Source organism: Dendrobates tinctorius, unplaced genomic scaffold (genome assembly GCF_039654945.1).
Source record: "Dendrobates tinctorius isolate UK_male_01 unplaced genomic scaffold, ASM3965494v1 ptg000172l, whole genome shotgun sequence".
NCBI lineage: Eukaryota > Metazoa > Chordata > Amphibia > Anura > Dendrobatidae > Dendrobates > Dendrobates tinctorius.
Window position 1 is genome coordinate 1,948,746 of NW_027361839.1, and position 25,652 is coordinate 1,974,397.

Genomic DNA, 25,652 nt, shown 5'->3' on the forward strand with positions numbered 1-25,652 from the left:
TCCAGAATAGAGTCCGGGTGGTGTATTGGGTCTCCTTTCTCCAGAATAGATGCCGGGTGGTGTATTAGGTTTCCTCCCTCCAGAATAGATGCAGGGTGATGCATTGGGTCTCCTCTCTACAGAATAGATGCAAAGTGGTGTATTGGATTTCCTCTATCCATAATAGATGCAGAGTACTGCTTTGGGTCTCCTTTTTCCAAAATAGATGCAAAGGGGTGTATTGGGTCTCGTCTCTCCAGAATAGAGGTCCAGGTGGTGTATTGGGTCTCCTCTCTCCAGAATAGATGCAAGGTGGTGTACTGGGTCTCATCTCTTCAGAATAGATGCAAGGTGGTGTGGTGGGTCTCCTCTCTCCAGAATAGATGCCTGGTGTTGCATTGGGTCTCCTCTCTCCATAATAGATGCAGGGTGGTGTATTGGGTCTACTCTCGTCAGAATAGATGGAAGGTGGTGTATTGGGTCTTCTCTCTCCAGAATAGTTGTCTGGTGGTGCACTGGGTCTCTTTTCTCTCAAGTAAATGCCCAATGGTGCGCTGGGTCTTCTCTCTCCAGAATAGATGCCCAATGGTGCACTGGGTCTCATGTTTCTTGAGTAAGTGCTCGGTGGTGTGCTGGGTCTCTCTCCAGAATAGATACCCGGTGATGCGCTGGATCTCATCTCTCTTGAGTAGATGCCCGGTGGTGCGCTGGGTCTCGTCTCTCTCTAGTAGATGCCCGGTGTTGCGCTGAGTCTCATCTCTCTCGAACAGATGCCCTGTGGTGTGCTGGGTCTTGTCTCTATCGAGTAGATGCCTGGTGGTGCGTTGGATCTCTTCTCTCTCGAGTAGATGCCCGGTGGTGTGCTGAGTCTCGTCTCTCTTAGATGCCTGGTGGTGCACTGGGTCTTGTCTCGCTCGAGTAGATGCCCAGTGGTGCACTGGTTCTCGTCTCTCTCGAGTAGATGTGCGGTGTTGCGTTGGTTCTCGTCTCTTTTGATTAGATGCCTGGTGGTGCGCTGGATCTCGTTTCTCTCTCATAGATGTCTGGTGGTACGCTGGGTCTTGTCTCTCTCGAATAGATGCCCGGTGGTAAGCTGGGTCTCATCTCTGTCGAGTAGATGTCCGGTGGTGCGCTGGGTCTCGTCTCTCTATAATAGATGCCTGGTGGTGCTCTGGGCCTCGTCTCTCTCGAGTACATGCCCAGTGTGGCGCTGGGTCTCATCTTTCTCTAATAGATGCCCTGTGGTGTGCTGGGTCTTGTCTCTCGAGTAAATGCCTGGTGGTGCGTCGGATCTCTTCTCTCTTGAGTAGATGCCCAGTGGTGCGCTGGGTCTCTTCTCTCTCTCGTAGATGCCTGGTGGTGCACTGGGTCTTGTCTCTCTCGAGTAGATGCCTGTTGGTGAGCTGGTTCTCGTCTTTCTCGAATAGATGCCCGGTGTTGCGTTGGTTCTCGTCTCTCTTGATTAGATGCCCGGGGTGCGCTCTGTCTTCTCTCTCTCGTAGATGTCTGGTGATACCCTGGGTCTCGTCTCTCTCGAGTAGATGCCCGGTGGTAAGCTGGGTCTCGTCTCTGTCGAGTAGATGTCCTGTGCTGCGCTGGGTCTCGTCTCTGTCGAGTAGATGTCCTGTGGTGCGCTGGGTCTTGTCTCTCTCGAGTAGATGCCCGGTGGTATGCTGGGTCTCGTCTCTCTCGAGTAGATGCCCAGTGGCGTGCTGGTTCTCCTCTCTCTCAATTAGATGCCCAGTGGTGTGATGGATCTCGTCTCTCTTGAGTAGATGCCAAGTGATGCGCTGGTCCTCTCTTTCCAGTGTAGGTGCCTGGAGTTGTGCTGGGTCTAATCTCCTCTAGATAATTCTTTTATGACTGTGGCTCCAGTATTGATCATCGATGATATCTACGTGGTCACTCACTGAGCGCTATTATTCAATACCATATTTATAGAAGTCTCAACAACATTCTTATTTCATAGATTGTCCAAATTACCTTAAGTACGTAATGCTGTGTAAGTGGATTACTATATTCATCAATCACTTCTTCTCCGGTTTCCAGCGCAGTTCAGGTCCTACTTGATGGCTCCTCTTCTTTGCCGGCTCACAGAGGGACTACTGTGTGGGGCAGAGATATTTGCTGAAAATGGAAGTCTATGGAGCATCAGATTGAGGCTCAGAACGAGACTCTGTAGACTTACACACAGAAAGTGGCTGCCGGCTCACACATAAGCTCCTGTGTCAACCACTTACTGTAGTCTGTTTGCAGGTCTCTTTGGTAAGAAGAGCACCGGAGCAGCGCTGGAAACCGGAGAGGACTGCTATTGGTGAGTAAAGTAATAGATTTACACACTTTAAGCACCAGGAACTAGGACAGTCTGGGAAATAACAGCTTTGTTGGGATTTCTTAAGTATTATAGCGAAGTATTATATCAGATATTAAGGGATTCAGAAAGAGAATTGGAGGGATCCAATGGCTGGATATCGTTAAGGACAACAATGTCCAGGAAGGATGGAAGGATCTTGAAAAATGAAATTCTCAAAGCACAATTGTTAACAATTCCAAAAAGAGGGAAGAATAGAAAGCATTTAAGGAAACCAGGATGGATGAACACAGAACTTAAGCACATGCTAAAAAGGAAGAAAGAAATGTTTATAAAATGGAAAGAGGGAGGCATATCTAAAGAAGAATATAATGCTGTCTGCAGAACCTGGCTTGCAAGAGACGTCAAAAGCAATAATAAAGGATTTTGGGGATATGTCAAAAGTAAAAGAAAAGTCAAAGATGCTATTGGATTTTTACAGGATGAAAATGATGAAATGGTAAGCCAGGATGTTGAGAAGGCCGAACTTTTAAATTCCTATTTTGCATCTGTTTTCTCTCAGAAAGGAAATGTAACATCAACTGATCTTCACTGTCCTATTAAGGGAATAGAAGAATCCAGGATATCTGTAAACAGAAAGATAGTGAGGAAACACTTAGCTAACCTAAATGAATTCAAGTCTCCAGAATACTGAGAGAGATAGCAGAAGAAATTTTTGAACCACTCTACATGAAAAGTCTTCGAGAATAGGAGAAGTCCCAGAAGACTGGAGAAGAGCAAATGTTCCTATCTGCAAAAAGGGGAAGAAGGTGGACCCAGGCAACTATAGGCCGGTGAGTCTGACTTCTATACCAGGAAAGATCTTTGAACAAATTATTAAACAACATGTATGTCAGTACCTGGATAAGAATGAAGTGATTAAACAGAGTCAGCATGGGTTTGTAACTAATAAGTCATGTCAGACTAACTTAATTTCCTTCTATGACAGAATCACTGATTGGGTGGATCAGGGAAATGCTGTAGATATAGTATATCTTGACTTCAGCAAAGCATTTTACAAAGTCTCTCATACCATCCTTATTAAAAAAATGGCTAAGCATGGAATGGACAAGGCAACTGTTAGGTGGATTCATAACTGGCTTAGTGATCGGACCCAAAGAGTGGTCGTAAATGGCTGCACATCCAGTTGGAAGAATGTCTCAAGTGGGGTACCACAGGGCTCTGTCCTGGGCCCTGTATTGTTCAACATCTTTATCAACGATTTAGATGAAGGAATTGAGGACAAACTGATAAAATTTGCTGATGACACAAAGCTAGGAGGGATAGCTAATACTAGAGAAGAGAGAGGATTCAAAAAGATATAAATAAACTGGAGCAGTGGGCAGCAACTAACAGAATGGTTTTTAACAGGGAAAAATGCAAAGTACTACATCTGGGCAATAAAAATGAAAAAAGCATATACAGAATGGGAGGAATAGGGCTAAGCAACAGCACATGTGAAAAAGACTTGGTTATACTAATAGATCACAGACTGAACATGAGTCAACAGTGTGATGCAGCAGCAAAAAAGGCAAATGCAATTCTAGGATGTATTAACAGAAGCATACAGTCTAGATCATGTGAAGTCATTATTGCCCTCTACTTCTCTTTGGTCAGACCTCATCTGGAATACTGTGTCCAGTTTTGGGGCGCCACATTTTAAAAAAGACATCAACAAACTGGAGCAAGTTCAGAAAAGAGCGACCAGAATGGTGACCGGTCTGCAAACCCTGTCTTATGAGGAAAGGTTGCAGGATTTGGGAATGTTTAGCTTGCAGAAGAGAAGACTGAGAGGAGACTTAATAGCTGTCTACAAATATCTCAAGGGCTGCCACATTGTAGAAGGATCATCTTTATTCTCATTTGCATAAGGAAAGACGAGAAGCAATGGGATGAAACTGAATGGGAGGAGACACAGATTAGATGATATAAAAAACTTTTTGACAGTGAGGGTGATCAATGAGTGGAATAGGCTGCCACGGGAGGTGGTGAGTTCTCATTCAATGGAAGTCTTCACACAGAGGCTGGACAGACATCTGACTGGGATGATTTAGTGACTCCTGCTATGAGCAGGGGGTTGGACCTGATGGCCCAGGAGGTCTCTTCCAACTCTTCGATTCTATGAATACTCTGGGTAAAAGAGCACTGACAAGAAGCTGCACTCTCATATAAGTGCCAGTCACACAGTTCTCCTCATAGCAGTGCCTGTAACACAGTGCCCCTCATATCAGTGCCATTCACGTAGTGCCCCACAGAGCAGTGTCATTCACACAGTGCCCCTCATAACAGTGCCAGTTGCCTTTAAGGTCTTATTGAAGCGCTCTACCAGGCTGTCGATCTGCTTATGGTAACCTGAGGTTTGCAGCTGGGCAATCTGGAGGACCTTACACAGCTCCCTCATCACTTTGCTCATGAAGGTGGTTCTCTGATCCATCAAAATCTCCTTTGGCAGGTCCATCCTAGCAAAGATTTGGACAAGCTCCTGGGCGATACTCTTGGCCGAAGAGTTCCTTAGTGGTACCGCTTCAAGGTACCATGTCACATAGTCCATGACCACCAGGATATACTGATGCCCCATTGCAGACTTAACTAGGGGACCTACTAGGTCCATAGCAATCCTCTCAAATTGGACCTCTATTACAGGTAACGGAACTAAGGGACTTTGGAAGTGAGAAGCGGAAGCGGTTATCTGGCAGGTGGGGCACGACCTACAATAATGCAGGATCTGCCTGTAATATCCTGGCCAATAGAACCTTTCGAAAACAGAAAAGCTTCCACATCATTCCCTGGGGTCATCTTCTGTATGGCTCCTCTTACTGCTCTCCTGATGTATGAGTCATCACCTGGAGTTAGGGAGGAGACTGCCTAGTCTCCCAGAATTACCTCTGCGAGGAGTTCCATCTGCCGCATTAGTGCCTTCTGTTGCTTTCACTACTGTTGGAGTTGCCAGTTGCTGCTGCTGTTGGACCTGGACCAGATGCTGCTGGATCTCTCCCACAGGATTGCGGATTTTACCCAGGACATGCAGTTCATCCACAGCCGCTATGCGTGTTCCTGGACCCGTTGCCCACATTCTCCACCAACTGTGAGGGGTTGACACAGCTGCTTCAGAGGTGGACACAGGAACGCTTCTTAGGTAAGTCACCTGCTGGTTTATTATGAGACAGCATAAACCATGGCAGGGTTTAACAAAATAAACATGTCCTTTCTGACATAACGGTAAAACAAAGGATAAATCACAGCAAAGTCCTTATCTCCGAGGAGTTCACTTGCTCAGACCACCATATATCTTCAGCTCCTCCTCGAATCATGTCTGGAGACTTTCCTCTACAAACACACAACACAGAGAAAAAAACAGTGGCAGCACATTTAACTTCGCAGCAACACCCTTGAGGTGGAGATATGGTGAGTAGGCATCCGCCCATCTCTCACCTACTCATTAAAAAAAATGACCCTTGTAATGGCTGGTAAACCCTTCAGCACATAGCATGCTGGGGAGAAATGTATGGTTTTCACATCACAGAAGAAAACAATCTTTGTTACACGTATCTCCCCTGACATACAGCGCTAGTGACCTTGTCACATATCCCCCCCTTCTGCCCAAAGACGGGGGTTTTGGCACCTTCAGACACTAAACAGGGGATTTGGGAGGGAGCATCCATGTTACCATATAACTTGCCTCGTGTATGCTCTATGTGGAACCTGAAGCCTTGGAGGGTTAAGAACCAGGCATCGATTGGTAATATGCCCCACCGGGCATTTTCCCGCTGGGCCGTTGTCATGTGGGCCTGGCTGTTGTTCCTGCCGCCGGCCCTCTGCGGGCACGGCGGTTATAGTTTCCAACCCTCCCTGGATTTTTCTATCCCGCACTGCAGGGAGATAAGCCGCCACGCCCCCCCATCCTCGCCCTAGCTTGAGACCTCCCCCCCGCCCCGCAGCCACTCACAGCGTCGCTTGCCTGCTCTCTTCTCTGTACACAGGACCTGTGATGAGGTCACAGGAGGGGAGGAGTCAGGGGTCACATGATCAGGAGCCTTTGTTCAGACCTCTGATCATGTGACCCCCTGACTCCGCCCCTCCTGTGACCTCATCACAGGTCCTGTGCGCACAGCCCTGCCTCTTGGTGTCTGCAGGACTCTGCTGTGCTGGTTGTCATGGTGCTGGATGAGGGAAGTATGTGTGGGGTCAGGAGGGGTGTACAGGGTGGATGTAGAAGAGCTGTGTATGAGGTGTATGGAGCGGAGCCGTGTGTGTACGAGGTGTACGGAGCGGATCCGTGTGTGTGCGAGGTGTACGGAGTGGAGCCGTGTGTACGAGGTGTATGGGGAGGAGCCGCACGTGTACGAGGTGTACGGAGTGGAGCCTCGTGTGTACGAGGTGGGCGGAGAGGAGCCGCGTGTACGAAGAGGAGCCGCGCGTGTACGGAGCGGAGCCGCGTGTGTACGAGGTGTGTATAGAGGAGCCGCATGTGTACGAGGTGTACGGAGCGGAGCCGCGTGTGTACGAGGTGTACGGAGCGGAGCCGCGTGTGTACGAGGTGTACGGAGCGGAGCCGCGTGTACGAGGTGTACGGAGAGGAGCCGCGCATGTACGAGGTGTACGGAGCGGAGCCGCGTGTGTACGAGGTGTACGGAGCGGAGCCGTGTGTACGAGGTGTACGGAGAGCAGCCGCGCGTGTACGAGGTGTACGGAGCAGAGCCGAGCCGTGTGTACGAGGTGTACGGAGCGGAGCCGAGTGTGTACGAGGTGTACGGAGCGGAGCCGAGTGTGTATGGAGCGGAGCCGAGTGTGTACGAGGTGTACGGAGCAGAGCCGAGTGTGTACGAGGTGTACGGAGCGGAGCCGAGTGTGTACGAGGTGTACGGAGCGGAGCCGTGTGTGTACGAGGTGTACGGAGCGGAGCCGAGTGTGTACGAGGTGTACGGAGCGGAGCTGTGTGTGTACGAGGTGTATGGAGCGGAGCCGAGTGTGTACGAGGTGTACGGAGCGGAGCCGTGTGTGTACGAGGTGTACGGAGCGGAGCCGAGTGTGTACGAGGTGTATGGAGCGGAGCCGAGTGTGTACGAGGTGTACGGAGCGGAGCCGAGTGTGTACGAGGTGTACGGAGCGGAGCCGAGTGTGTACGAGGTGTACGGAGCGGAGCCGAGTGTGTACGAGGTGTACGGAGCGGAGCCGAGTGTGTACGAGGTGTACGGAGCGGAGCCGAGTGTGTACGAGGTGTACGGAGCGGAGCCGAGTGTGTACGAGGTGTACGGAGCGGAGCCGAGTGTGTACGAGGTGTACGGAGCGGAGCCGAGTGTGTACGAGGTGTACGGAGCGGAGCCGAGTGTGTACGAGGTGTACGGAGCGGAGCCGAGTATGTACGAGGTGTACGGAGCGGAGCCGAGTGTGTACGAGGTGTACGGAGCGGAGCCGTGTGTGTACGAGGTGTACGGAGCGGAGCCGGATGTGTACGAGGTGTACGGAGCGGAGCCGCGCGTGTACGAGGTGTACGGAGCGGAGCCGGATGTGTACGAGGTGTACGGAGCGGAGCCGGATGTGTATGAGGTGTACGGAGCGGAGCCGGATGTGTATGAGGTGTACGGAGCGGAGCCGGATGTGTACGAGGTGTACGGAGCGGAGCCGGATGTGTACGAGGTGTACGGAGAGGAGCCGAGCGTGTACGAGGTGTACGGAGCGGAGCCGAGCGTGTACGAGGTGTACGGAGCGGAGCCGAGCGTGTACGAGGTGTACGGAGCGGAGCCGTGTGTACGAGGTGTACGGAGCGGAGCCGTGTGTACGAGGTGTACGGAGCGGAGCCGGATGTGTACGAGGTGTACGGAGAGGAGCCGCACGTGTACGAGGTGTACGGAGAGGAGCCGCACGTGTACGAGGTGTACGGAGAGGAGCCGCACGTGTACGAGGTGTACGGAGAGGAGCCGTGTGTGTACGAGGTGTACGGAGAGGAGCCGTGTGTGTACGAGGTGTACGGAGAGGAGCCGCACGTGTACGAGGTGTACGGAGAGGAGCCGTGTGTGTACAAGGTGTACGGAGAGGAGCCGTGTGTGTACGGGGTGTACGGACCGGAGCCATATGTGTATGAGGTGTACGGACCGGAGCCGTGTGTGTACTTAGTGTACGGAGCGGAGCCGTGTGTGTTCGGAGTGGAGTCATATGTGTACGGGATGTACGGAGCGGAGCCAACTGTGTACGAAGCATACAAAGCGGGCTTTTCCCACGGACACAGGAGTACACGGCGGAGCCCCGACGAGCATTTTAAAACTCACACATGACGTTCCACCTGAAGTGATGTGCTGGAAGCTGACCGGAAATGAGGTAATTTCATGAGGAGATTGTGACGGATCCAGGAATGCTTCAGATCCATCACCGTGTCCTCCTCCGACAGCGCAGACAGCAGGATCGCCTTGGAATCGGGGATGCCGGCCATGTGAGCGGATCATGATATGTCCTGCATCAGGAGGCTCAGGAGGGCACTACAATGGGAGTCGGGCTGCTATAGTATCTTTATAGAATCTTTATTTCTTTCTCTGTTCTGTCTTTCCCATTCTCTCTTCTGTCTTTCCCTCATTTTCTTTCTCCCTCTCTGTTCTTTCTTTCTCTCTCTGTTCTTTCTCTGTCTCTCTCTGTTCTTTCTTTCTCTCTGTTTTCTTTTTTCTCTCTCTGTTTTCTCTCTTCCTTAATGCCAGTCAGTGTGCCCATAATGCCAGCCACTGTGCCCTCAGTACCAGTCAGTGTGATCAGCAGTGCTAAATGGGTGCTTTGGGCGTGGACATGAGTGTTACTAGTTGCGAAATGGATGTGGCCGGGGCGTGGCCTAGAATTAGCAGCGGTGCTATCTTTCTCCCTCTTTCCCTTCTTCAAAACTTGGGAGGTATGATAGGGGTGGCTGTGACCAGGGGGTCTGGTTGCCCAATGGATAGCAGTTCTGCCAGGAATTCTATCACCGTGCGTACAAAAGGGGACAGAGCTTTGGGAGGAGTACTTTACCTAAAAGCAATAAATAGGACTGAGCTGAAATACTGGGCGCAGCTCTGACTACATGTTATATAGTCGTGTTAATCTCCTCTCACTTCTTGTCACCTACAAGTGTACAAAGATATTATATAGTCACCATGTGACTAGTGGGCCTGTGTAACTTCAAATGCCAGGGCTGAATTTTAGTCCCAGTCCGGCTCTGTTAAGAACCACCTAGTCACCCGGGCATTCTTACCCTTCTTTCCACTTGACCATCTCGGAGGGGCATAATCTGACAGTAGCTTAAACCTATGACCTAGTAGGTAATATTTCAGTGTCTTCACGGCCCACTTTATGGCTAAGCACTCCTTCTTGACAATGGCAGTTTTTATCACAGGAAGAGAGTTTCTGGCTCAGACACAGGATAGGATGCTTTTCCCCATTTATTTCCTGAGACAGCACGGCTCCCAACCCAACTTCCGAAGCATCTGTCTCGACCACAAATTCTTTACTAAAGTCTGGTGCGACCACAACCGGATGTTTACACAGAACCGGCTTCAGCTCCTGAAATGCCATCTCTGTTTCAGCAGTCCATTTCACCATAGTCGACTTGGTGCCCCTTAGGGAGATCTGTTAATGGTGCGGCAATTATGGTGAAACTTGGGATAAACTGCCAGTAATATCCCACAATTCCAAGAAATGCCCTCACTTGCTTCTTGGAAAGTGGTTGCGGCCACTTCTGAATCGCCTCGACCTTGTTTATCTATGGCTTGATTTCCTGGCCTCTTTTTTTCCTTATGGCTCACTTTGTCAGATTTACAGTGAACCCAGCTTTTCTCAATGCATCCAGGATCGCCTGTACCCTTGGAAGATGATTACTCCAGTCAGGGCTGAAGACAACAATGTCATCAAAGTAGGCTGCGGAATATTTTTTCTGTGGAGCCAAGACCTCTGAAAGGTAGCTGGGGCCCCCTGCAGTCTGAAGGGCATTCAGGTGTACTGGAAACACCCACCAGGCGTTGAGAAGACCGTCTTCTCCTTGGCACTCTGGGACATGGAGATCTACTGGTAGCCCTTCGTCAGGTTGAGAATTGTAATGTACCTCGCGGGTCCAAGTCTCTAAATGCGTTCATCCACGCGGGGCATCAGACACGCAGCAAAACTGGATACCTCCTTCAGCCTGTGATAGTTGTTACAAAGCCGCTGCTCACCATCTGGCTTCGACACAAGGATGATGGGGACTCGACCATCCACTTTTTGCTTCCTCTATCACACCGAGATCTAGCGTTCTCTTATCTTCATTTGATAATATCTCCCGGTGTGCTTCGGGAATTCTATAGGGCTTGAGGTTCACCCTTACATGAAGCTCTGTTAACACGTCATGCTCCACCACCTGAGTATGCTCTGGCAAGTTGGAGAATAGGTCACGGTTCTTCTGCAGCAGTTCCCGACACTGTTGCTTCTGTCCCGACACAAGAGTCTCTGCAATTGTGGCCTCTTCCACTTTGGCTTTGGGACTGTCTCCCAAGCAAGGAGTTTCCAGCAATTCCCAATCTTGCCATGGCTTGATGGCTTGAACAAGTTCACATGATATGGGCCTTGCTACTTGGCTAGGAACTTGATCTCCACCGTGGGGATATGTACTAGCATGGAGCCCCCAGGCTGGAGCTACCCCAGTCTTGCTGATCGGTTATATACCTTTGCCTGTGCCTGGAGAAGATGCTCCTTCAGGATAGGCATTACTTTTGCCATCCTCTCCTGCAACTGGGCGTCATGCTCTATGGCACTCTGGTGTGACCTTGGCTTCCCAGGCTTTCTTGGCGATGTGCAGGATCCCTCGCAGTTGTGGACCCTACAGGAGTTCGAACAGCGAGAAGCCAGTGGAGGCTTGAGGAACTTCTCTGAAGAGCAGAAATGGAAGCAGATAGTCCCACTCTTGATCGTCCTTCTCAATGATGACCTTCTTGAACATGGCCTTCAAGGTCTTATTGAAGCGTTCTACTAGGCCGTCTGTCTGCGGATGGTAAACTGAGATTTGCAGCTGGGCAATCTGTAGGACCTTACACAGCTGCCTCATCACTTTGCTCATGGAGGGGGTTCCCTGGTCCGTCAAAATCTCCTTTGGCAGGTCCATCCTAGCAAAGATATGGACAAGCTCCCGGGCGATACCTAATATACATTGTTTCTGTAGTGATTTATCCCACTTTGCGTTTTTTGGGCTGGAAAGAGTACTATGTCCCAAATGGGTGGAAACTGGAAGAGAACTTTCACCCAGAGAAGCATATTGGATACTACGTTTAAATACTAAGTTTCCTAATAGTATGAACTACAGAAACGATTTGTATCTATAAATGTGAATCTATTTTTCTGTGTGTTGTTTCTGCCGTCCTATGGTTTCCAGTCTCACCTGTTTGCACTTGTCTATCACTGGTGATCCCAGATTGGTCAATGTTCCTTATATTTATCCATGCTTATTCTTTGTTCATCATCCTATGACTAAGGGCAATTTCTGTACCAGAAACGCGTCAGTACCAGAAACGCGTCAGATTCATTTATGTTTTTTTTAGCTGAATCTAATAAACATTACCATTTTAATCAGGAGGCGAGTGCTGAGATGATCCCTCCCCTTCTTCCTCTACGTGGCTGGACCGGGCTCTCTCTGTGATTATCACACCACCCTGCTAATCTTCTCGCTATGCTGGTAGTTCCCGGAACCTCTCCTCCAATAGTTAGATGTAGATATACCAGAATATCAAAAAGGAGGCAGCAGATCCAGAATAGTGAAAAAAATAAGGATGCTTTATTCACCAACAGCAGCTACGGTTCAGCTCTCTCTATGGACCATTTCTCCTGCAGACCCTCTCTCCTGCAGACCCTTTCTCCTGCAGACCCTCTCTCCAGCAGACCCTTTCCCCTGCAGACCCTTTCCCCTGCAGACGATTTCTCCAGCAGAGCCTTTCTCCTGCAGACCCTCTCTCCTGCAGACTCCAGCAGACCATTTCTCCAGCAGATGTCTTCTTCTGCAGAGCGCTTCTCCAGCAGAGCCTCTCTGTCTGCAGTGCTCCATAGAAAGCTGGACCGTAGCTGCTGTTGGTGAATGAAGGATCCTTCCTTATCTTTTCATTATTTGGGATCTGCTGCCTTCTTTTTGGATTTTATGTCCTTGATAGGAAGCTGAAACTTTGCCAGTTCCTTAGGGGGAGTATTATTGGGACCTCAGATCCCCCCAATCCGGAGATCGCAGAGTACAACACACAAGTGTCCTCTTACCAACTGCATAAGGCCCTGTTCACATTATGGTTTATGTTTAACATCTATGCTGAGAAATGTCCCGGCACCGTGCATGATCAGGCGCCATCAGATGAGTACACGCGCACCCATTAACGTCTATGGGGCTGCTCACATGTCCATGTCTTTTTGTGGTCTGCGTGAGCCACAGAAACACAGAGAAATGTCCATTTTTTTACTGGAGTAACAGATAAATATGACTAATAAAAGTGTATGTGCGTGCGGCACATGGACAGTGTCAGTGAGTAGTGCATGTGCCGTCCGTGATTAACATTGAAGAGGAGACTCCGTCATTAATGTATTTTTTCTTGCTTGAAAATCACTAATGAAAAACTGATGGTAAAAAGTGACACATGGACAAAACACTGAAGAACAATTGGAAAAACACAGATGACACTTGATCAAAAAAATCACTGACATCTGAAGGAGGCCTTCTTCACACGTCTATTTTATAAGGATGCAAATACGGACGGACACACATACCCACTGTATCCAATGGTGGTGCGCACATGTCAGATTTTTCACACAGACCGTGTGTCCATGTGAAAATCCCACAGACATGTCAGGATTTTTTGCGCAGCATGGATAAAATGCCTGCCGCACACGTACTGGTGCCTGGGAAGAAGCCGTACAGTTTTCTCTGATCCCAGGTGCCGGCTGCTGAAAGCAACTCTCATCGTCGCTTGGTGTCCCTGAGGTCAGCGCGACCAGGAGACAATGATGGGAGTTGTATTCAGCACCTGCTGTGTGCATTCTGTGTAAAATAAAGAATTAAATACAAATGACGGCATAGGCTCCCACATAGTTTTCATAACCAGCAGAGGAAAAACCGACAACTGGGAACTGATGTTACTAACCTGGAAAAAGGAACAATATCCCAAAAGGTTCTCAGGCTATTAATAACAATTCACTGCTGTTTGCTTAGTCTATACTGGGTGTTTTTTTTCTACAGGCGCTAAGGTTTTCAGTTGACTCAACGTAAGGCGAGTATAACTTTATTTTTTATTTTTAAAAATGTCCCTTGTCCCAAATTATTAACATGAGTCCCCAGCCAGCGGCTTTCCCTCTGCTGGTTATAAAAATTACGCGGGAGCCTACACTGTCTTTTGTATTTATTTCTTTATTTTACACTGGATGGACACAACGGCGACTGAATACAACTCCCATCATTGTCGCCTGGTCGTGCTGATCTCAGGAGACAATGCTGAGAGCTGCCTTCAGCAACCGGCACCTCGGATCAGTACAATCTGTACAGCTTCTTCCCAAGCACCCCAGGGGGCAGCGATGGCGGAGTCCAGTATCTATAGAAACAGCAGCCGGAGCAAGACACTAACTGCAGCGTTGCGGTCGCTCATGGCTCCTCTCCTGCGTGGAGACAATCATGTACAGGAGCGGTCCCCTCTGTGTGATTGTACATGACCCATCAGGCGCAGCTGAGGAGCCAGGAAAGGCAGCGCTGCTGTCAGACTGCTCTAGAGGAAGGTTTAGGGCATCATCCAGAGCTCAGGCCCCAAATCTGGCCAGCAATGCCCCTGCTATTAGTAGACGCTCAGTGCCCCCATTATAGTGCCGGACACTCAGTGCCCCCCATTATAGTGCCGGACGCTCAGTGCCCCCCATTATAGTGCCAGACGCTCAGTGCCCCCCATTATAGTGCCAGACGCTCAGTGCACCTCATTATAGTGACGGACGCTCAGTGCCCCCCATTATAGTGCCGGACGCTCAGTGCCCCCATTATAGTGCCGGACCCTCAGTGCCCCTCATTATAGTGCCGGACGCTCAGTGCCCCCCATTATAGTGCCGGACGCTCAGTGCCCCTCATTATAGTGCCGGACGCTCAGTGCCCCTCATTATAGTGCCGGACGCTCAGTGCCCCTCATTATAGTGCCGGACCCTCAGTGCCCCCCATTATAGTGCCGGACGCTCAGTGCCCCTCATTATAGTGCCGGACCCTCAGTGCCCCCCATTATAGTGCCGGACCCTCAGTGCCCCCCATTATAGTGCCGGACCCTCAGTGCCCCTCATTATAGTGCCGGACGCTCAGTGCCCCCCATTATAGTGTCGGACGCTCAGTGCCCCTCATTATAGTGCCGGACGCTCAGTGCCCCTCATTATAGTGCCGGACGCTCAGTGCCCCTCATTATAGTGCCGGACCCTCAGTGCCCCCCATTATAGTGCCAGACGCTCAGTGCACCTCATTATAGTGCCGGACGCTCAGTGCCCCCATTATAGTGCCGGACGCTCAGTGCTCCCCATTATAGTGCCGGACGCTCAGTGCCCCCATTATAGTGCCGGACGCTCAGTGCTCCCCATTATAGTGCCGGACGCTCAGTGCCCCCATTATAGTGCCGGACGCTCAGTGCCCCTCATTATAGTGCCGGACGCTCAGTGCCCCTCATTATAGTGTTGGACGCTCAGTGCCCACCATTATAGTGCCAGACCCTCAGTGCCTCCCATTATAGTGCAGGATGCTCAGTGCCCCTCATTATAGTGCCGGACCCTCAGTGCCCCTCATTATAGTGCTGGACGCTCAGTGCCCCTCATTATAGTGCCGGACGCTCCGTGCCCCCATTATAGTGCCGGACCCTCAGTGCCCCCATTATAGTGCCAGACCCTCAGTGCCTCCCATTATAGTGCAGGATGCTCAGTGCCCCTCATTATAGTGCCGGACCCTCAGTGCCCCTCATTATAGTGCCGGACGCTCAGTGCCCCTCATTATAGTGCCGGACGCTCCGTGCCCCCATTATAGTGCCGGACCCTCAGTGCCCCCCATTATAGTGCCGGACGCTCAGTGCACCTCATTATAGTGCCGGACGCTCCGTGCCCCCATTATAGTGCCGGACCCTCAGTGCCCCCATTATAGTGCCAGACCCTCAGTGCCTCCCATTATAGTGCAGGATGCTCAGTGCCCCTCATTATAGTGCCGGACCCTCAGTGCCCCTCATTATAGTGCCGGACGCTCAGTGCCCCTCATTATAGTGCCGGACGCTCCGTGCCCCCATTATAGTGCCGGACCCTCAGTGCCCCCCATTATAGTGCCGGACGCTCAGTGCCATTATAGTGCCGGACGCCGGACGTGTTATGAATATTGATCTTCCCTCTGGTCGTCGCACGGCAGCAGATAATGGCGGCTCGTAGGCTGTGGAGCTGCTCGTTATCTCACTCGTCATTCTTGACATGTTTCCCTGTCACACAGGTCTGTGCCGGCCACCATGCAAGATAACCATGACGGGACATATCGGATATCCTACACGCCAGCAGAGCCAGGCCAGATCACCATAAATGTGTGTATGAAAGGTCGCCATATCCAGGTAAGAGGTGGCGACACACGGGCACGCTGCCAGCATGTTGTGTTGGAGTCTCACTCCTGACGGCCACGTTTTCTCCACAGGATTCCCCGTTTACTGTGTTTGTGAGGGGATCGTTGCGCCCGCACTGCGGCATCTATCACTGCTGCACATTCTGCTCCAGTGGTGGCCAGAAGGATGCCCGTTGTGGCTGCGGGGGGACAATGCCAGGTACCTGCCGCCCTCCTGACACTGACTACTGTGCTTATCTTCTGTACTTAACCATTGTCATCCTCTACAGGTGGCTTCCAGGGTTGTGGCCACGGCCACAAAGGTCATCCTGGCAGGTCTCACTGGTCGTGTTGTGGATCCACCTCCGAGACATCAGACTGTGCCGGTGTGAAGGACTCAGCTCCCCGCAATCTGCTCCGGACTGTAGCACTATGATGGCAAAAGATGCATGTAATGCTGGACGAACGCTCTGCAACGTCATCGGAGGAACACACAGCGGCAGCACCAAGGGAATATACCGCAGCTTCAGCAGAGGAACATACCGCAACGTTACTGGAGGAATATACCGCAGCGTTAACGGAGGAACACAGCGGCAGCACCAAAGGAATATACCGCAGCTTCAGCAGAGGAACATACCGCAACGTTACTGGAGGAATATACCGCAGCGTTAACGGAGGAACACACAGCGGCAGCACCAAAGGAATATACCGCAGCTTCAGCAGAGGAACATACCGCAGCGTTACTGGAGGAATATACCGCAGCGTTAACGGAGGAACACACAGCGGCAGCACCAAAGGAATATACCGCAGCTTCAGCAGAGGAACATACCGCAGCGTTACTGGAGGAATATACCGCAGCGTTAACAGAGGAACACAAGGCGGCATCACTGGAGGAACATACAGCAGTCAGCAGAGGAACATACCGCAGCGTTACTGGAGGAATATACCGCAGCGTTAACGGAGGAACACACAGCGGCAGCACCAAAGGAATATACCACAGCTTCAGCAGAGGAACATACCGCAGCGTTACTGGAGGAATATACCGCAGCGTTACCGGAGGAACACCCAGCGGCAGCACCAAAGGAATATACCGCAGCTTCAGCAGAGGAACATACCGCAGCGTTACTGGAGGAATATACCGCAGCGTTACCGGAGGAACACAAGGCGGCATCACTGGAGGAACATACAGCAGTCAGCAGAGGAACATACCGCAGCGTTACCGGAGGAACACAAGGCGGCATCACTGGAGGAACATACAGCAGTCAGCAGAGGAATATACAGCAGCGTTACTGGAGGAACATACAGCAGCGTTAACGGAGGAACCCACAGCAGCAGCACCAAAGGAATATACTGCAGTCAGCAGAGGAACATACAGCAGCGTTACTGGAGGAACCCACAGCAGCAGCACCAAAGGAATATACCGCAGCTTCAGCAGAGGAACATACAGCAGCGTTAACGGAGGAACCCACAGCAGCAGCACCAAAGGAATATACTGCAGTCAGCAGAGGAACATACAGCAGCGTTATCGGAGGAACACAGGCGGCATCACTGGAGGAACATACCGCAGCTTCAGCAGAGGAACATACAGCAGCGTTACCGGAGGAACATACAGCAGCGTTAACGGAGCAACATACCACATGGTTATCGGAGGAACACAGGCGGCATCACTGGAGGAACATACTGCAGCGTTATCAGAGGAACACAGGCGGCAGCACCAAAGGAATATACTGCAGAGTCACCAGAGGAACATACCGCAGCTTCAGCAGAGGAACATACAGCAGCGTTATCGGAGGAACATACTGCGGCAGCACCAAAGGAATATACTGCAGAGTTACCAGAGGAACATACAGCAGCAATACCAGAGGAACATACCGCAGCGTTACTTACTGGAGGAATATACCGCAGCTTCAGCAGAGGAACATACAGCAGCGTTACCGGAGGAACATACTGCCGCGTTACTGGAGGAATATACCGCAGCTTCAGCAGAGGAACATACAGCAGCGTTACCGGAGGAACATACTGCCGCGTTACTGGAGGAATATACCGCAGCGTTACCAGAGGAACACACAGCGGCAGCACCAAAGGAATATACCGCAGTATCACCAGAGAAACATACCACAGCGTTACTGGAGGAACATACAGCACAGTTATCAGAGTAATATACTGCAGAGTTATCAGAGGCATATACAGCAGCATTACCAGAGGAGTATACAGCAGCGTTAAGGGAGGAATATATCACCGCGGTGTCACCAGAGGGTTATACAGTGGTGTCACTGGAGGAATATACCACCGCAGCATTGCAGAAGGGACATTTTATGGCCAAACTGCTGAAAATATATATCTCACCTGCCAAAAAGAAAGGACAACTTTGAAAAGTGCCTTATGGTTTGTGGACTATTCCTACATTCCACAAACTCCTGAGCCGCCCCCCGAAAGGGGCCCCGAGGAGCCACCACTGGAAATCTGTGCTGGAAGCTACATGACGGATATGAATAAAGATGCCTTAATAATGATGATAATCTTTATTTATATAGCGCCAACATATTCCGCAGCGCTTATTCTTGCCATGGACGTCCCGTGTTCTCGTAACCTTGGTCATTACGACTGCATCCATCTAAAATCTGCGCTTTTCTATGGAAGGAGGGCAGATGTCTTCTCAGTCTCAGACATGCCCTCGAGGAACAGGCCGGCATCCGACATTGTCCAGGAGCTCGCACAGCTAGGTGATCTCTAAATCCATTAAAGGGATTCCTGAGACTCATCTCAAAATAGACACAGACTCCATTTTGGAAAGGGGATGCACGAATAATAACCAGAATGGTGTCAGGATAGATAAACCCTGCTCTCACAGTTCCCTTCTCTTGTGGCCGTGGTTGGCTGCTCCAGCCGAGGTGCCCGTCTACAGACTCCCCCAGATACGTTCTCCCACCCCAATAGAAGCCGGTGGCCTACACCACTTCACCGGGTCGGTCTGCCCGTCACATCAGCGGATGGACACACACACACACACAAGCCACAACAAGCAAGGAAACTACACGGGTGCCACATGCGCTGGTCAGAGTGGGCATCCAACAGTTGGGCACAGTAGCCGCCATCTTTCACTCTCACTGGGTGCAGTCCACAACAGGTCTTGTCTCTGTAGCCTTATCTATAGCTTTCAAAACAATGCCCCGAACACAGGGTACGAGGCAGCAACCAAGTATCGTAATGGCCACCAGAACTATCACCAAAGTACAAGCCATCTTGCTAAGAAGAGATCCCCGTTTACCAATCGGGTTTTCTAACCACTTACTGAGGGGGTTCCTAACACATTGATTCCTCTCAGGGCTTTACTTATGCTACCATCCGGTATAACCTGATGCCCCAACCACCTTACATACCCCTCCCCTCTCTGCCAGGATCATGTCAAGGCCGAGTGTATTCTGAAAGGTCATGGTCGAGGTAGCACCCAGCTGTTCAGCTATCCCCCGGAGGCATCCCTACTAAAATTGTCGTATCCAGTCCATGTTTTTATTTAATGATGGGGAATGATGATTCTGATCCCACTGATACTTGATCTCTGGGTTTGAACACCAATAGCGTTAATGTCCACGTGAGGGTCGAAAGAAGCAGGAATGCTGGTGTCACGCTTGTGCCTCTGGTTTTCCGTTTCATATCCGTGGATCTTGTCTGTGTTTGGAGTCACCATCTGGAGTGGTATAAGAAATTTCATGATAGCACGTCCCCTCCCATCCCACTGGCAATGCTGGTTCCACACACCCACCACAAGTCAGCCCTAGCTACTGATTCAGGAGGACATGGCCTCGTACCAAGCTACTGGTGGGACTGCAGTACGAGGAACCTCAGGTCAATGGTACCCGTTAAACTCCGGAAACACCTGTAATTCCCGGGATCGGGGCTAACGCCATTGGCTGTTACAGGTTTAGGGTTCATGGCAGCATACAACTGCCGGAGCCGATTACTCTGTATTTTCTCCTTCTGTAGCAGAAAATAGCTGAAGTAGGCAGGAGAAAGCCACGGGGATTGTCTGGTGGTTATCGGGAAGGACACAGGGTCTACAGGAGGTCTCACCAGGGCACAGACTGTACCACCACTCTTGTCTCCACTGACCGTTTATCCTCAGGTTAGGGGCTCTAGAACTGAATCTTTAGGAGTATTAGGCTATGTGCGCACGTTGCGGACTCGGCCCTGCGGATCCCAGCGGTGCACAGGACCATGTTAGCCTATGCAAAACAAAAACCACTGCGCACATGCTGCGGATTTTTCCGCGGATTACAATCCGCAGTGTGTCAATTCTTTGTGCGGAAATCGGCGGCGGTGTCACACCTTATCCTTATGAGGTGTGAAACCACAGGGCAAAACCGCAGGCTAATCCGCAGAACTTCACCAAATCCGCGCGGAAAATTCCGCAGATCAGTCCGCAGCGTGTGCACACAGCCTTAGGTTGCGGGGTCTCCGTTTTATTTGGAATAGGTCGGTCCTGATATCCTCACCCAGGAGGCCACTCGCTGATGTGCTTGGAGTTGTGAGAGGACTTACATTTTATCTTTCCTGAATTCATCTTAGTTTCTTTCTAAATGTATTTCTTTCCTTCCAAGATGGAGTCCATGATCAGATAAGGGGTCTCAGGAAGGCCCTTGTGTAATAGACTTAAGCCCCCGTCACACACAGCGATCTCACCAGCGAGATTAATGTGTGACAGCGATCAGCGACCGCCCCCCTGCAGGTACCGCTGATGGAAAGCCCTGGACAATTTTTTTTTCGCTGGTCTCCCGCTGGCATCGCTGCATGTGACAGGCGGCAGACCAGCGATCAGCTGGTAACTAAGGTAAACGCAGGGTTTCTAAGTGACGCACACCCTAGATACCCGATGTATACCTTAGTTACCGGCTCCCTGCATCCGCGCGCTGGTGACTAACGTACACAGTGACGCCGCGCGCTCGGCGTCGCTGATCGCTGCTGAGATCTGCCTGTGTGACAGCTCACCAGCGATCACGTAGCGACTCACCAGCGGTCCTGACACGCTGATATCGCTGGTGAGTCGCTATGTGTGACGGGGCCCTTAGAAAAAGCATAGGAAAGTGAGAGAAACTAAACCGAGGGGCTTGGAAGACCCCTACACCACACGCTGGGTGTTAGCTCAGGCAATCAGAAGCGTGCGTGCTGACGCCAGCCAGAGATCAGATGAGCCAACGACATCGTTACACTGCACGAACACTAAGAACCTGTAGAAAGGCGGATGACGTAATAGAGATCGGCTTTGATTCTGAATGTGTTACACTGTCTCTTCCGTGCACGTATTTGAATTATACAATTACATTTTGAACCGGCTCAGCGTCTCCGGACGTCCCACGTGATGTGGCGATCAGTGTCGTCCATTTCTTCTTCAGCATAACACAACATGGCCTCTCTCAGTATTGGGATATATTCACACTGGTCCATGGCGCCTGGTCTGTGATAAATGGGCCCAGCTCCATAGTGTGAGGACATCCGCAGACCGCTCTGCTCGCACCGCCATGATTGTGTTCATGGGTGGTCTCACAAACTCTCTGCGGCCTTTACACCCAATAAGCCCAGGTGATGAGTATACAGCCGGCAGCCCTGTATACTCGGGGTCACAATGTGGACACTGCCGCTCACTACTAGAAAAACGTCAGCACTTTATTACACGACACATAGAAGACACCACACACTGGACATATAACGTCTGAACACAGTGACCCCCCAGCTGGGGACACGACCCCGGTATGTACCCGCCAACTGGGGCACAACCCCGGTATCTACCCAACTGGGGACACGACCCCGGTATGTACCCCCCAGCTGGGGACACGACCCCGGTATGTACCCCCCAGCTGGGGACACGACCCCGGTATGTACCCGCCAACTGGGGGCACGACTCCGGTATCTACCCCCCAGCTGGGGATCCGACCCCGGTATGTACCCCCCAACTGGGGGCACGACCCCGCTATGTACCCGCCAACTGGGGACACGACCCCGGTATGTACCCCCCAGCTGGGGACACGACCCCGGTATGTATCCGCCAACTGGGGCATGACCCCGTTATGTACCCCCCAGCTGGGGATCCGACCCCGGTATGTACCCGCCAACTGGGGGCACGACCCCGCTATGTACCCGCCAACTGGGGGCACGACCCCGGTATGTACCCGCCAACTGGGGACACGACCCCGGTATGTACCTGCCAACTGGGGGCACGACCCCGCTATGTTCCCGCCAACTGGGACACGACCCCGGTATGTACCCACCAACTTGGGCACGACCCCGGTATGTACCCGCTAACTGGGGGTCATCTGGTCCACCTGGATTGGGGGTGGCTGTAACGCTACACCCCGAACAGCAGGCGCAGGTCCATCAGGGTGAGCTTGGTGAACGTGCTGCCGTTTCCAGTCAGAACCTTCTTGGCCAGATCCTTCTTCTTCTCCTGGAGCTGCAAAATTTTCTCTTCAACCGTCCCCTCACAGACAAACCTGAGGAAGCAAAGAAGCTCGGAATAATAACGTCAGGAAAAATAGATCAGCAAGAATCCGCAGGAGCGCAGCGGAATACGAGCCGGCGTCCGCAGAGAGGGGCGCGGTGGAATACGTGCCGGCGTCCACAGAGAGGGGCGCGGCGGAATACGAGCCGGCGTCCGCAGAGAGGGGCACGGTGGAATATGAGCCGGCGTCCACAGAGAGGGGCGCGGCGGAATACGAGCCGGCGTTCACAGAGGGGCGCGGTGGAATACGAGCCGGCGTACGCAGAGAGGGGCGCGGCGGAATACGAGCCGGCGTACGCAGAGAGGGGCGCGGTGGAATACGCGCCGGCGTACGCAGAGAGGGGCGCGGCGGAATACGAGCCAGCGTCCACAGAGAGGGGCGCGGCGGAATACGAGCCGGCGTCCACACAGAGGGGCGCGGCGGAATACGAGCCGGCGTTCACAGGGAGGGGCACGGCGGAATACGGGCCGGCATCCGCAGAGAGGGGCGTGGTGGAATATGAGCCGGCGTCCGCAGAGAGGGGTGCGGTGGAATACGAGCCGGCGTTCACAGAGAGGGGCGCGGTGGAATACGAGCCGGCGTTCACAGAGAGGGGCGCGGTGGAATACGAGCCGGCATCCGCAGAGAGGGGCGCGGTGGAATACGAACCGGCGACCGCAGAGAGAGGCGCGGCGGAATATGAGCCGGCGTCTGCAGAGAGGGGCGCGGCGGAATATGAGCCGGCGTCTGCAGAGAGGGGCGCGGCGGAATACGAGCCGGCGTTCACAGAGAGGGGCGCGGTGGAATACGAGCCGGAATCCGCAGAGAGGGGCGCGGTGGAATACGAACCGGCGACCGCAGAGAGAGGCGCGGCAGAATATGAGCCGGCGTCTGCAGACAGGGGCGCAGCGGAATATGAGCCGGCGTCTGCAGAGAGGGGCGCGGCGGAATACGAGCCGGCGTCCACAGAGAGGGGCGCGGCGGAATACGAGCCGGCGTTCACAGAGAGGGGCGGCGGAATACGAGCCGGCGTACGCAGAGAGGGGCGCGGCGGAATACGCGCCGGCGTACGCAGAGAGGGGCGCGGCGGAATACGAGCCAGCGTCCACAGAGAGGGGCGCGGCGGAATACGAGCCGGCGTCCACAGGGAGGGGCGCGGCGGAATACGAACCGGCGTCCACAGAGAGGGGCGCGGCGGAATACGAGCCGGCGACCTCAGAGAGGGGCGTGGTGGAATACGAGCCGGCGTCCGCAGAGAGGGGCGCGGCGGAATATGAGCCGGCGTCCGCAGAGAGGGGCGCGACAGAATATGAGCCGGCGTCCGCAGAGAGGGGCGTGGTGGAATATGAGCTGGCGTCTGCAGAGAGGGGAACGGCGGAATACGAGCCGGCGTCCGCAGAGAGGGGCGCGACGGAATATGAGCCGACGTCCACAGAGAGGGGCGCGGCTCGGGACGGGCACACACGAAGCGTGGGCCGTTCAGGACATGGGAACATTACTGATCTGTATCCAGAGGTATCAGACGCGTGGCCCCTGAGATACGGCTCATCCTCCAACCCTGGTATGATCATCGGACGCCTCCTCACCTGTGGATCACCACATCCTTGCACTGTCCCACCCGGTAGATTCGGTCACAGGCCTGATCCTCCAGAGCCGGATTCCTGAAATATGAAATGTGGACTCAAGAAAATGCGAACATCTGAAAGGGACCAACAGTTCATGAATCAGACGGCTCAGGAAGAGCAGAAGGACAAAGCTACAATAATCAGGGGATGGGAGGCAGGGCAGAAGAGGAAGGGAGGCGGGGCAGAAGAGAACGGGAGGCGGGGCAGAAGAGGACGGGAGGCGGGGCAGAAGAGGACGGGAGGCGGGGCAGTAGAGGACGGGAGGCGGGGCAGTAGAGGACGGGAGGCGGGGCAGTAGAGGACGGGAGGCGGGGCAGTAGAGGACGGGAGGCGGGGCAGTAGAGGACGGGACTGCTCAAGTAGAAAACACTTCACTTGACACGATTTATGCTCCAGCGATTCTCCAGTCACAAGACAACACAGACTGCTGCATAGCTAATAAGTGAGTGGTACTGGGGTCCTGAAGAAGCCCTAAAATGACCAGCACACAGTGCGCTCACACCGTGGGTCCGCCTGGGGTCTACAGTGCGCCCACGCCGAGGGTCCACAGACCTTACCAGTGCATGTCCATCAAGAAGAGGTGACTTCCTCCGATCAGGTTCAGACCGACTCCTCCGGCGCAGAGCGACACGAGCATAACCTGGGGACACACAGGTCGTTAGTGGGCCCCGGCACATTCACCCCGTGGTCACACTGCAGTGCATGCTGGGACTGCTCATACCTGCGGCCCCCGGGGGTTTGTATTGAAATCCTCCACCAGGTCCATGCGCACTTTCGGATTGATGGAGCCATCGATGGTGGCATAAGATGTCCCAACGCGCTTTAGATGGAGGGCCACGATCTTCAGCATGCCGGTCCACTGCGAGACAACGACGCTGCGAACAAAACAACGCCCGTCCATAGCCAGAAACGGAAGATGCCACCAGCATGGCCGCCATCACAGCCCTCCCGTACTCCAGCACAATCTGCCTGGTCGTGGGACGGCGGACTACAACCCCAACTCTGCACAGATAATAACCCCCCGTCACGCGTACAGAGCGTCGCCTGCGCCCACAGCTGACTGCACCTCTCTATATGGGGCCCAGGCTGAGAGCTCACCTCTTCTGGGGGACGATGGTCCTCAACATGGAAATAAGAGCGTCGACCTAGAGAGCAAGAAAGAGCGACAGAGGGTCACTGACATCACCGTACTCCACACACAGAGCGAGCGACATCGCCGTACTCCACACACAGGGCGCGCGACATCGCCGTACTCCACACACAGGGCGCGCGACATCACCGTACTCCACACACAGGGCGCGCGACATCACCGTACTCCACACACAGGGCGCGCGACATCAGCGTACTCCACACACAGGGTGCGCGACATCACCGTACTCCACACACAGGGTGCGCCACATCAGCGTACTCTACACACAGAGCGTGCCACATCAACGTACTCCACACACAGGGCGCGCGACATCACCGTACTCCACACACAGGGCGCGTGACATCACCGTACTCCACACACAGGGCGCGCGACATCACCGTACTCCACACACAGGGAGCGCGACATCACAGTACTCCACACACAGGGCGCGCGACATCACCGTACTCCACACACAGGGCGCGCGACATCACCGTACTCCACACACAGGGAGCGCGACATCACAGTACTCCACACACAGGGAGCGCGACATCACCGT

At 52.7% G+C, this 25,652-nt stretch overlaps 2 protein-coding genes across 5 annotated transcripts in view; one reads left to right on the top strand and one right to left on the bottom strand.

Annotated features, from left to right (window-relative positions):
* TRIM45 (tripartite motif containing 45) overlaps positions 1 to 18,382 on the top strand; it is a 34,486-nt gene extending 16,104 nt beyond the window's left edge. Inside the window, exons 4-6 of one of the 2 annotated variants that reach the window (XM_073551030.1) lie at positions 15,768 to 15,882; positions 15,963 to 16,089; positions 16,160 to 16,446. In XM_073551030.1, coding sequence (XP_073407131.1) covers positions 15,768 to 15,882; positions 15,963 to 16,089; positions 16,160 to 16,305 — 388 coding nt within the window. In that variant the 3' untranslated portion in view covers positions 16,306 to 16,446. Of the gene's footprint in view, positions 1 to 15,767; positions 15,883 to 15,962 lie in introns of both variants that reach the window. The other variant, XM_073551029.1, reaches the window with a different exon arrangement.
* Positions 18,383 to 21,509: 3,127 nt separating this feature from the next.
* The window catches only part of TTF2 (transcription termination factor 2), a 73,252-nt gene continuing 69,109 nt past the window's right edge, over positions 21,510 to 25,652 (bottom strand). For all 3 annotated transcript variants that reach the window (XM_073551027.1, XM_073551028.1, XM_073551026.1), the window contains 5 exons: positions 25,066 to 25,112; positions 24,689 to 24,842; positions 24,525 to 24,607; positions 23,929 to 24,003; positions 21,510 to 22,354 (listed from right to left, as the gene is read on the bottom strand). In XM_073551027.1, the coding sequence (XP_073407128.1) occupies positions 22,210 to 22,354; positions 23,929 to 24,003; positions 24,525 to 24,607; positions 24,689 to 24,842; positions 25,066 to 25,112 (504 nt within the window). In that variant the 3' untranslated portion in view covers positions 21,510 to 22,209. The remainder of the gene's footprint in view (positions 22,355 to 23,928; positions 24,004 to 24,524; positions 24,608 to 24,688; positions 24,843 to 25,065; positions 25,113 to 25,652) is intronic.